Source organism: Musca vetustissima, unplaced genomic scaffold, assembly GCF_032173495.1.
Source record: "Musca vetustissima isolate MV318-11 ecotype Yass unplaced genomic scaffold, APGP_CSIRO_Mvet_v1 utg31085, whole genome shotgun sequence".
Taxonomy (NCBI): Eukaryota; Metazoa; Arthropoda; class Insecta; order Diptera; family Muscidae; genus Musca; species Musca vetustissima.
This window is the reverse complement of record NW_026874748.1, coordinates 117,798-130,237: the sequence shown is the minus strand read 5'-3', so window position 1 is coordinate 130,237 and position 12,440 is coordinate 117,798. Positions and strand designations below refer to the sequence as shown.

The window sequence follows — 12,440 nt, the reverse complement described above, 5'->3', positions numbered from 1 at the left end:
AATGTATTATTTCATACCATTGCAAAATTATACATTATTTCTTCGATTAGGTTTGTGTATCTGTACGTGTAAATGTAAAGGTATATGCATGTATTTTGTGTTCCACTGTATTCATAGCAATACAAAAGGTAGGGGGTTGTTTTTCTATATACAATATCAATATGCATTCGTACTTATTTCCATGTGATCGTATGTAGTTGGTACTTATGTACATATTCTGAGGAAATCTATGTGATTAACTTTATTTCGAAATAGAAATAAATCATATAAAGCTGATTACTTGTAACATTTTCTAGTGATGGGATGTTTCCTTTTCTTTTTATTGGAGTATCGTTGTTTGTTACAAGACTATTTTTGCTTTTTCCCAATTGCACGCTTCTGCTGTATTCGTTCTTTAAGATTTTTGATAAGTGCCTCAATATCATCGATGTTGTAGGCGTATATGAGTTTACATTGTTTGGCTTGTATGTTGCCATTGTTGAGATTTTTCAGTGCATGCTGCAGACAATAAATATTGCCTTCATCGGTTCGAACCATTGAAATGTAGAGATTTGCACGGCAAAAATCACATTCACTTTCAATGGATTTATAGGGGGGCTGTTGCTGTTTTTTACCTTTGCCACTTTTTTCGTTGGTGACTTTTTCGGTTGACGTTACACCAGTTGCCTTTAAAGAAAATAGAAAGGAATACAGATTTCATTAAGATTTATTATTATGTATATTAATTAAAAATTAAATGTTGAATATAAACAAAATAAATAAAAAGGGGTCAGCACATGTTGCTGACAGATAAAGTGCCATCCCTCAGCCTATGACAAGTTGGCTTTTTTATTGGCTGAGACGGAATTGGAGTTTTCCTTATCCCATAAAAAATTCACCCTTGTTCCTAATCAAGCACTGTTCAGACTCCTGCAGACTCCTTAGTCTAGGCTTGGTAAAAATAATAGGTTGTGCAAAGTTTGGTTCAAAAAGGACATTCCATTCCATTGATATTGGTATTATAAATATTTAAAATTTTGACCCTCTGTGGTGGTGGTACCAGAAAGAATGGACCAATGGGTCTCATCTTAAACATCGAACTTAAACGAATTTTGGAAGAAATATTAAGATGTGCAAAGTTTGAATGAAATCTGTTGGTGCTTTCGAGAGTTATCGTGCCCAGCAGTAAATCGACTCCAATTTTTTTGAAACGGATTTGGTCCAAAGAAACATGGGGTCTAAAAAAACAATATTTCAATGAGGCCATTTTCACCGTATCAAAGTGTATATACCCTCATTAACAATAAGTATGAGGTTTCATTTATTTCATCCAATGTAATATAAAAAAGCCAGCATGGCCAATAAGTTATATACTTATATAACAAAAAAATCAAAACAAAGAATAAACTAAATAAATTAAATTAAAAAATGCAAACAACTAATATAACAGATTAAAAAAAAAGAAAAGAACCCCAATCCACTGCACTTTACTTAACTTTCGCTAAGAAAAGTAGAGGGGAAAGGAAGCATAAGGAATCATACATAAAAATAAACTATATATCCCTCTCGAGCCCAAGAGCAATACTAGAACCACACACATTAAATTTCATATGTACCAGCGCCAGGGACGTACGCAGGGGGGGGTGCCCGGGGGGCCCGGAATGATGTTTTTTCACAGTAAATTTATGTTTGCAACAGCGATTTTTTTCATTTTGTACTACCGGGCCCCCACTTCTTCAAATACGAGACAAATGCACAAACAATACGCAAAAGGGGAAGAGGTAAACTTACGAAGGCTCAAAGTTTACCTCTTTCTGATCTTTCACAAATTACAGACGAAAACCTCCAAACAATAGTGTACCTGAGACATCCACAACGACATAGCCACCTTCACCCTAACAATTATTAGCAGTAACAGAATCCATTATGTCATTAATGAACATATTAAAAAGTAATGGGCCCAGCACAGAACCCTGCGGGACTCCAAACCGGATTAGATCTGTGATCTGGCCAAATCGTAGGTTCCGTCGATCAACTTCGTTGGTTAGGAAAAGGTCTTTCAGATAACTGTCGACCAGCAACCATTCATCGTCACTACAGTCCCTTACCCTCAGTTTTCGTGGATGGTGGGGTTTCAGGGGTTTCTCCGCGCTCAGTTTACCCTTGGGGCGTACTGAGGGCTCAGACGTCCCTTTATCGAGTCTATGTCCCGTCCGATAAACATAAAATATTACGATGGTAAATTACGTTCGTTCTATACCATATTTAAAATTAAGTGGACAGTTATTCCCTATCTTCGAATCACAAACAATTGATTTTTTGTTGTGCCTTACCTTTAGTTGCTCCCGTGCTGCTGCTTCTTTCTCGTAGACTTCTTGCAGCATAGGTAACATCTGTTGCATAGTATCAGGCGAAACACGCTGATCATAGCCCAAGGCGAAAAGTAGTTGCTCTAATGAAAACATAGCGGGTTCACAACTGTCGTGGATATCCTGTTTATAATAATAACAATAAAAAATGAAACTATTAAGAAAAATACACAAGGGATATATTGCTGATTGCTTACCCTAAAATCATCTTTAGCCAAATCTAACCAGGATGTGGTTGCAAAGTAAACACTTTCTGAGACCACATATCCTGTCGCTAGACTTGATGTATAAGCGCGTGGAAAAACGACTATAAATTCACCAGGTTTTTGTTCGATACGACACAAAGATACACCACGATCGGTGAGCATGTGCGGAGGTACCATAACAGTATCACAGGGTAGCCAAATTGTTTTGTTTTGACAGTGCGTGGGAATGAGTGATGTTAGAGCTGCTCTAAAATTGGCACTTTGATCATCGGGTATACCGTACCACAGTTTAGATGCCCCAGTGTGAAGGTATTCAATCCACGACAAACCGTGTGGATCGCGATACCAACAGCAGGCGGAAAACAGCATACCAACGTGTAAGGTTGGTACTGTTACACCCATTACAGGACCCAATGATCTCAACACTGAACCCGGATTATTGGTTAATACTTTCAGATTCCAGGGATGACGAGCATAATTTGATCCTTTTCCTTTGGGTCCCGGACTGGGAAAACCAAAGCCCCAACCGGAGGAATCAATGGAGCCGGAATGTACACATACGTGGCTGTCTCTCACAGCCACATGTCGCCAAAACTCCGCCTCCACTTCGTTCACTGTGGGTTCGGTATTCTTAAACCACAAGGCCATTGTGTTGCGGGCAATACGATAAAATTGACTTAAAGGCATACTTCTTCCCTTGACAATACACTCCATTGAGACACCGTCGACTTCTTCCTCGGACTCTTCTTCATCGTTCTCGGATGACACATCATCATCTTCATTCGAAACACTTTCTGTATTCACAAATCGATCGGCATTTCGCCGGGCACGAGCTTCACGTTTTGCCCAATCAGCTTCGACTTCATCGAAAAGCTTCTGACGTTCGGCCGGCGACAGAGTGTCGTACGGCAGCAGGTATTTACAATATATGTCGTCCAATTTCGTTACACGATCTTGAGCTAGTTTCGGTATACACATTTCCTCAGCAACGCGAGCCCACTTCTTCTTTTCAATTACTTCTTTCAAGCCGCCGAGTTCTTGTACGGTGTGATAAAGGCGTGGCAAATCCACTTCCATACCACCAATCCAGGGTGGATGATTCATGACAATGCTCTGGGTAGCCAAGTACTTTTTAATTGCACTCAATTCCTTTGCGCTGGGACCCCAACGATGCAACAACTTATGAACGTATTGATTGTAGGCGGTGAATCGCATTTCATCGGCGATTCGGCATTCAGGCTTGAATGATGCTGGCGGTATAATTTTGCAAATTCCAAAGCGTGCAGCAATGGGTGTAATTCGTTCAATAAATTCGATGGGGTCGGCAAATTCCTTTTCAGTTGGTCGGAAAATGGGTGCTTCTACCATTTGTGTGGGGTCATCGTGGCGTGGGAATGCTGTATTATTCGACATTTTTATAGGTGCATCGTCTTTAAACTTCTTACTTGTCGAATGCGCTCCACCCGAACCAATAGCTGCATTAGAGGCAGCGGCATTTCGTGATTTCACAGAACCGGAGAATAACGAAGAATTCGAATTGACACGTTGCAAGCTGGCACCAGCACCACCGCCTGCGGTAGAAGTTGATGGTCCTGCTTGGCTAGCCAGAGAATCTCCTTTAAAGCGGGGTTGTACAGTACCAATAGGTACACTTTTTAGACTGTTTGGTGTGGATGTGGCTGTCGCAGTTGCTGCCGCTGCAGCCGTCGACGTCCCTGCTGTTTGATTGCCCTTTTTATCGCCCGACATCAAATTTTTAACAATGTCCGAAACATTCATGGTTTCTGGTATGGGTTTTGTATTTGACCTCATTTGGGCTTTAGTCACTAAGGTAGCATGCATTATTACTTTCTGGTTCGGACCGTCCGGTCCTTCACGGCCCAGTTTAACTGCCACGCCCTGAATTCCACCCTCGCCATCACCTCCACTTGCTATACCTTGTAATGGGATGTAGAATGTATGACCATCGCCGGAATCAGAATCGTTGTCATTCACAATTTTTTTCGCAGCTTCGGCTGCTTTCTTTGCGCCTTTGCCTCCTTTCGCGCCAGCAGTCTTACCCGACGTCTTACCATCCGCATCCAAACTAACCTTAACGAGTTTATTTTTCTCCGATGGACTTAAAGTTAATGAAACTGAACTGGTTTGGGAGTTACCACCCGCTAATTCTTTGTTGGCAATTTCGGCCACCGCTGCTGCATTTCTTTTCGGTTTTGTGGAAAGACTACGCTGTGCTATTGCGGATGTGGTGTCGATATTAGATTCACGACGATTTTGGCGTCTATATGTAGATGGTTTTTCTGTTTTAACTGGGGCTGGCGCCGCTTCATCGTCGTCATCCTTATCGAAGGAGTATATGGACTTTTCATTTTCCGCAGAAAAAGCGGCATTGCAATTTCCGGCCCGTTTATGAGTGGAAGTTGTAGGAGTTTTTGAATCACTGCTAATGGAATGCTGCTGTTTTGGTGTTTGTTTTTGTTGGTAGACTGGAGTTCGTTTGGGCGTACGGTTGCTAGCTGAATTGGCAGATGGTGTAGTTGCCGCTTCCACTGTAGTCCCCATATCAACGTTTGTATTGGTGGTAGTTGCATCTTTGGGTTTTGGGCACAAGGGTTTATCATCCGAATCCTCGGATACATGTTTTCTACGACCTGGCTTGCTGGATGCTGTTGTCGACTGTATCGGTGACGAAGTAACTCTTTTTTGGGATGCTGTTTTTTGACCGGTTTGCTGTTTTTGAGCAACGACAGGGGAGGTCTCTGTTGTGGTTTCATCGTTTACCGCTGTCGCAATTGCTAATTTTCCCTTCTCGGTCGCTTTATTCTGTTTCGCTTCATTTGTTATTGATTTTGTCGAGGCAGCTGTCTTTTCTTCTTTGCCCATAGCTTTTTCGTTTTCTGTTTTTTTATCCGTCTTATCTGACTGTGTATTTTTGTCATCGACACTACAAGGCGCTGGTGATGATTTATTTACAGCGATTTTATCACATTGCTGGTTAAGTGGTGGTGAGTTTTTGTCAATTTCGTCGTCTTGGAGAGGACTGGTTGGCTCTATTAATTTAAGTTCATCTTTGCGGTTATTGGCGGCATTGCTACTTGAAGCAACAACAGGCGTTGCCTTCAGTGATGGACCCTTAGCTGACCAAGCGCTTTCGCTTTTTCCCAAATCTCTGGTAGCCTTCGACGAAGAACTAAATGATGTGCTCTCTTTGTCATCACGCGTGGGGGGTGGTGTCGTACTAAAATTATTGGGTCTTAGGTCGGAATCGAAGTCGTCATCAAGATCATCTTGAATCTCGTCGGGGTTGGAAGAGCATTCAATTAGCCACTTGTGTATTTGCTCGTGCGTCATATTAACTTTGGCCTTTCTTCGTTCCTTGCCGGACAATTGATCTCCGATATAGCTTTCAGTAGGCACCACTGGCCCCAGCACAGGCTTATGAATAGATCCACATTTGCCCAAAGTACATTTCGTATTGTCGGGACCAGAACTTTGAGCCAAGCTTACACTGGCAATTCCAAAAATTTTACCGGATTCTTCTTTGCTAGGCATTAGATTGGCTGCAAGTATACTGCTGATTTCGTCTTTCATGGGATCATTGCTTGTGCCTCCACCACCTCCTGCTGCCGCCGTTGAAGTTGTTGCACCGATATTATTACTTAAATAGTTTGAATTGCTAGACAGCAAGGTTTTGGGACTCATGGAAATGTTGGGTGCCGAGAGTGATGAATTTTTTAGCAATCCACTACTCGATGCTGACATGTCGTACTTTACTGGAGAAGGCGAAGGAAAACTATTATTATTTCCTGTCGGTGGATGACCTCCAGGCCTTGACAGGGTATTTCGATCGAATTTGGGCGTTAAAAAATTAGGATTGATTTTAGGTGAAGGGTATGCCTCTATTGGTGGAGGATATGTGGTGGGTGGGGTTTGATATTTCAAGGGCGTTTGAGGAGGCATTGGCATTGACGATGTGGTTATATGTGGCCCTGCCACTGACGAATTAGGTCCGACTAATGGTGATGTCTTCACTGGAGACTGTATGGGAAATTGCGGCCGAACGTGTTGTGGCGGTGGTGTCGACTGTTGTTGCTGCTGCTGTTGTTGTGATGTATGGGCTGTGGAATGGTAATGGGCCGGCGATTGTGGTACATACATTGGAGATTTCCCAAAACTTGAATTCAAACCACAATTAAGACCACTGTTGGCAGTAGGGGAAGCCGAGGGTATACCATATGTCGCCGGTATATTCAAAATTTTCGATGTAGGTACAGGAGATTTCTTTTCAACAGCTTTAAAGGGTGATTGTGATGTGCTGATGTGAGTTAATGGAGCTGGTGATTGGATGGCAAAGGTATTGTTGGAAACGGGCCCGTGTGGAGGTGATGTTGGTACTGTACCTGAATTTATTGTAGTTCCAACTGATACGGAGATATTTGCTGCGCTTGAAACAATGGGAATCACCCCACTCATGTTTCCGACGGGAGGTGTTTCTGGTGTGGCGATATTGCTACAGTTAGTTGTAATAGGCTTTGCATTAGTTAACGACAGAACTGTTAGAGTTGTGGGTGGTGTGCCTGTGCTAGTTGGGGCTATAGCATTTGGTATAACATTAGATGGTACATTGCTAGGTGGCATTACCAAAGCGTCGGGGGCATTACTAGCAGATTTTTGAGAATTCTCTAAACCTTCTTTTTCATTTGGTTTTACATGAGCTTTGATGGCCAACGGTTCGTCATCGGAGTCGCTGAAACTTCTCTCCAATTTTCGTTTGGTTTCATTGAGTTCTTCATTTAGCAAAAAGTCCTCATCGTCCTCGGTATCAGCCTTTGAATTGGGCTCGGTTTTATTGTCTTTGACTACATCGCATAGGTTCTCGGTCGACTGCGTCATTTTGGCAATAACACCTTTCTTAACGAGCATACCTTCGATTTCCCGTTTCGCAAGAGGTTGTGGACCTCCCGCAGATTTTGCATTTTTCGGTGGCCGGCCTCTTCGCCCTGTTGTTGTTGGCTTATCTGTAGATCCAACCGAAGTGGCCGTTTGATGAGGCGACTCGTCATCATGCTTAACATCTTTAGGTGTAGGTGAAGTATTTAGTTTTTCAGCAGAAGTGCGTTTTATTTCATTTTCAATTTTTTCCATTTCCTTCACATTTGGACGATCAAAGCTACTTAACGAAACGTCGTCCTCCTCATCTTCTGCCAATTGCAAGCGATGGCCTATTATGCCCATATAAATGGTGGCTGCTTCCTTAGTTTTACGTGACGGTCTTTGGCTGCGAGTTGGACTATCGTCGACAGAAACGGTCTCTGATACAGTGTTTTTTTCTGTGTTATCAACGGCTTTAGCTTTTTTGCGTCCAACGCGTGCACTCGGCGCTTTCTTTGGTGAAGGTGGTGCCAATTCCTTTTCATTCTCCTTTTTTTCTTGGTTATTCAATTTCCCTTCATCTTCTTCAAGCTCCACTTCTTTTGCTGACTTTAGGTTTGCGTTCATGTTGGCATTAGAATTTGAACGTTTTCCTTTACCCTTAGTCGGTATCTTATCCACGGACGATTTCTCCTCACTGACAGGCATTTCAGTAGGAACAGCATTTTCTTGTATCTTCGCAACATCGATATTCGTAGATTTATCAACGTCATCTTTATCCTCTGTCACGGAGTTCTGATTTTTCATTGAGGTCTTTTTAACAGACCGTTGATTTGTTTTCTTCTGGCTTGCCTTTGCACTAGCTGCCTTTTTCAGCTTAATGGTTTTAGCTAAAGGCTGTTCATCGTCGGACGAGAAATCAAACACATTTATTTGAGGTTTATTTTTTTCCGGATCTGTTGATTCTAACAAATCACCATCATTGTTTGTCTTCCCTTCGTCGAATGTGTTTCCAATAACTTCTGGCCGTTGATTGTCATTTGGCGTATTCTTTGTTTCGAGATCATTGTCATCTTCAGCTTTATTGTCTTCATCTCGTGGCGGAACTTTAACAGGTTCAAAAAAGGCTCTTTGTCGAGTCATGCGACCGGATGGTTCGGGTGATGGTATAAAAATTGGCGATTCCTTCTGTCTTGGACGCTTAACTGGGACTTTTTCTTTGGCTTCTGTTTTTATCGTATCTTTATCTTCGTTCTCTTTTTTCTTTAGGGGTGCTGAGGACCGACCCTTGCGAGATTTTGACGTTGTTTCACTTTCTTTTGAAGGAGATTCGGACTTTCGCTCACTTTGAGAGGGAGTTTTAAGGTATCTTCTATCTTTCCCATCAGAGTGTATGTTTTTACTATTGTCGTCGATATTAGAAACGTATTCTTCATCCTCATCATCTGATTGGTGATCAATCATTAATTTTGAGCCCTTTGTTGATCTGTTTGATCTACGTTTTCCAGCGTCTGTAGTATTATTGCACTTGTCGTCGATGTTACGGTTGCTACGTCGATTACCATCTGCTACAACTTCGGCTCGTTTTCGTACTGGGAATGAAGGAAGCTCTTCCTCGTCTTCATCATCATCTTCAGCAACATCAATGTCTGTTTTATTTTTATCGCGTAATTTGGAACTGTCATCATCTTGAATTCTCTTAATGGATTCTTCCTTGCTGTTAGGATTATTTGAACTTGCCGAAGGTCCTACTTCGATTTCATCCTTTTTGTTTTCTTCGGTTTTTGTTTTGCCACTCTTTTGGGGTCTCCCCTTTTTCCCTTTCTTTTTATTTGTAGCTTTGACAGGCTTCTTTGTTGGTCTTTCTGGTTCTTTCGATTTACCTTGGTTCAGGAAATCCAAATGAGGCGGCAATGCTGAAGATCCTCGAAAACATAGAAATGTTAAGAAATCCTCAGTTTTTGGTCGCTTATTTGGCAATATTTCGGTTGGTGGTTCACGACTCTCCGACGATGTACTTGGTCCAGTATTAGAGGATGATGATGCAGCAATAATTGCACTATACGATGATTGGGGAGCACTCTGTCCTTGGGCAAATTTTCGTTGAGCTTGAACTTTTGTCCTGTTTAAAAGAGAAAAAATATGCATATTTGATTAAGAGCTGGTTAATTTACAAATTCATTTTTGTTTTGTGCGTTAAAATATCGTTCAGCTATTTATTCGTATTTGTAATATTTACAATTTGTTAAATCGGTATTTACATACATAGGTGGGGGTGTACATGGTAATGAATTCAGCAGAGGTGATAAATTAAATATAACCCATATATAGTTTTGCATTTGTGTTAACATTACCGCTTTTGTTTTTTCGAGTATGAAAAAAATGTAGTGAAGCCAATACAATTGAAATGAATTACTTAAGATTTTACTTTTAACATTAAAAAAAGAAATGGGTATTGTAAATTTTTAATAATATTTAATTAATTATTTGGACATATTTTGAAATTGGCAATTTTGTTCTAATTGTTTATGTTGCAATTGTAAGACCAATTCATTAATAATTTCAATTATTTTTGTTGTGAATCATGGTAAGGTTTTCTACACAAACATGGCACTAGGGATAAGTAAATCTCTTTAGATCGTTTTTTTAATTTTCTTGATTTTTTAATTAATGTTTAATTTTAGAACTTAAATATTTTGTTATTAATTTATAATTTTTGAGTATTATACTTGTTCATCATGATGTTATAATATATAAAAGAAGGCACAACAATATACCACATTCTTATATTATTTCCCATTAAAATGGCTGTAATTTAAAAATTATATGCCGAGTATATAACGTACAGTACTTTTATTATTTTTTAGTTACTGTGTTGAATGTTTGTTAAATATTCTAATTTTTCTAGGTATATATATATATATATACCTAAAGGTACATAGCCCTATATGGACCCATTTTGGAAGCAGCATCCACATAGGCTCCCCCAATTACGAGGGCAGTTTGGAAACTTCTTAGGTGAAAGTGCTCCTTCATATGCAACAGTAAAAAATTGGGTTGCTGAATTTAAACGAGATCGTACAAGCATTGAACGTGAACCACGTAGTGGACGCTCAAAAACAGCAACAACATCAGAAATTGTAGCGAAAGTGCATGATATGGTTTGAAATGATCGACGAATAAAAGTGCGTGAAAATACTAATATCATGGACATATCAAATTATCGAGTCGATTTAATTTTCCATGAAGAACAACAGATGAAAAAGCTTTCTGCTAGATGGGTGCCACATTTATTAACAGTCGATCAAAAAGGCTTAAGAATGAACATGTCTCAAGCTTGTTTGGAACTTTTAAAGCGAAATAAAATGGATTTTAAGCATCGGTTTTTTGAGACTTCAAAGGTATTTTCTTGATTGACTATCTGCAAAAGGGTAAAGAAATAAATTCAGAGTACTCTTGAAAGCTTTTGGATTACAACACATATTTTTTTCATCAAGACAAAATCAACGAATTAAAGTACAAGTTGCTTGACCACACATCTTATTCTCCTTATTTAGCTCCCAGTGACGTTTACTTGTTCCTTGCTGGTAAGCGTTTTACTCAAATGAAGATGCAATTACAGTTGCAAACCACTATTTTGAAGACCTCGAGGAAAGCTATTTTAATATAATTGATAGAAAAGCATTGGACTAAGTGTATTGAAGTTTCAGAAGATTATATTGAAAAATAAAAATATTTTTGAAAAACTACCTATTCTCTTTCATGGATAGGCTGGCTAAGAAGTTTCCGAACCGCCCCGTATTGTTATGCGGCAATTTGGTAAAATGTTGGCTGCAATTAAGGTATCTTCTAGGAAATAATTCTCCGTGTAGGTCCACCTATTTTTGAATACCCTATAGATCCTGTCCGTTTTTCTTTACAGTGCAGTTGCAAGTGGGAGTGAGAACATCAATGCAAAAAGACCTACCTTTGGTAAAATATTTATACCACCGTTTTTGAATATTAATATAGGGTAAGTGCCCCCAATGTCGGCATGTACCAAAAGCCAGTCTGCATCTGTTCAAATATCTAAAAACTCCTATAAACAATTTTAAAAATACCATGTATAATTTTCAATTATTTCAATTCAATTATTCAGCTAACATTTTATCATATGTTATATACATATGTATATTAAGTGCAACATACATATGTATATAATTTGTGGTTTAAGTTAATTAAATATTAACTGATATCTAGTTCCACACGTAACATAATGCGTTGCAATTTTCATTTATTAACATTTAAACAAATAATGCAACTTTCGAAATTAAAAGATTTTGTTTGTTTTACAAATGTACAGTTTACCGTTTGAATGTATGTAATGATTTTTGTACTTAATATTTTGAAAATACTTTTTTACATATGATCCCATTAGGTTCCCCAAAAAAAACATACATGGACTTGTTCAACACGCCACCCTCCTTAATTTTGTTGTGTTCTGTTGCATGGCACAATCACCTCTTCTCAAACAATTAAAATATACACACAACGTTTAATGAGAAAAAAAGAGCAAAAAATTATCGAGGAAAATAAATAGAATAAATTACAATAAAAATAAAAAAGAAAACAAAAAAGATAAAATAAAGCGCGCACACCCATACACACGTATACGAATATATAGACAAAATATTCATACCTTTTGGGCATTTCTGGTGATGACTCTATAGCAGTAGACGACTGTTGTTGTTGTGGTGTTGGTGGCGGCGGCGATGACTCCTTACGCTTACGCTTGGAGTCTTTTGAGACCACCATGTTGATGGCAAATATGTTGAACTTTACTTTCTATTCCGATATCGCGTACACACAAATTGTCAAAATAATGTTCTGTTTAGTTAACCATAAAGTTGTTAGCTTTTCCATAAGAAAACTGCAGCAAAATATATATTTGCTTTCTGTTTGTGCCGTTGGCTCTAAGAACACGTCAAAAGAAATCGAGAAGCGAGAAGAAAAAACAATTACACACAAAACCACC

At 39.4% G+C, this 12,440-nt stretch overlaps 1 protein-coding gene across 1 annotated transcript; it reads right to left on the bottom strand.

Moving 5' to 3' along the window:
• Positions 1–317: 317 nt before the first annotated feature.
• Positions 318–12,235, bottom strand: LOC133336391 (microtubule-associated protein futsch). The gene is made up of 4 exons (XM_061544690.1): positions 12,105–12,235; positions 2,546–9,548; positions 2,313–2,471; positions 318–666 (listed from the first exon to the last, which is right to left on the bottom strand). The coding sequence occupies exons 1-4, from the start codon at positions 12,218–12,220 to the stop codon at positions 349–351; spliced, it is 7,596 nt and encodes a 2,531-aa protein (XP_061400674.1). The 5' UTR covers positions 12,221–12,235; the 3' UTR covers positions 318–348.
• Positions 12,236–12,440: the final 205 nt, after the last annotated feature.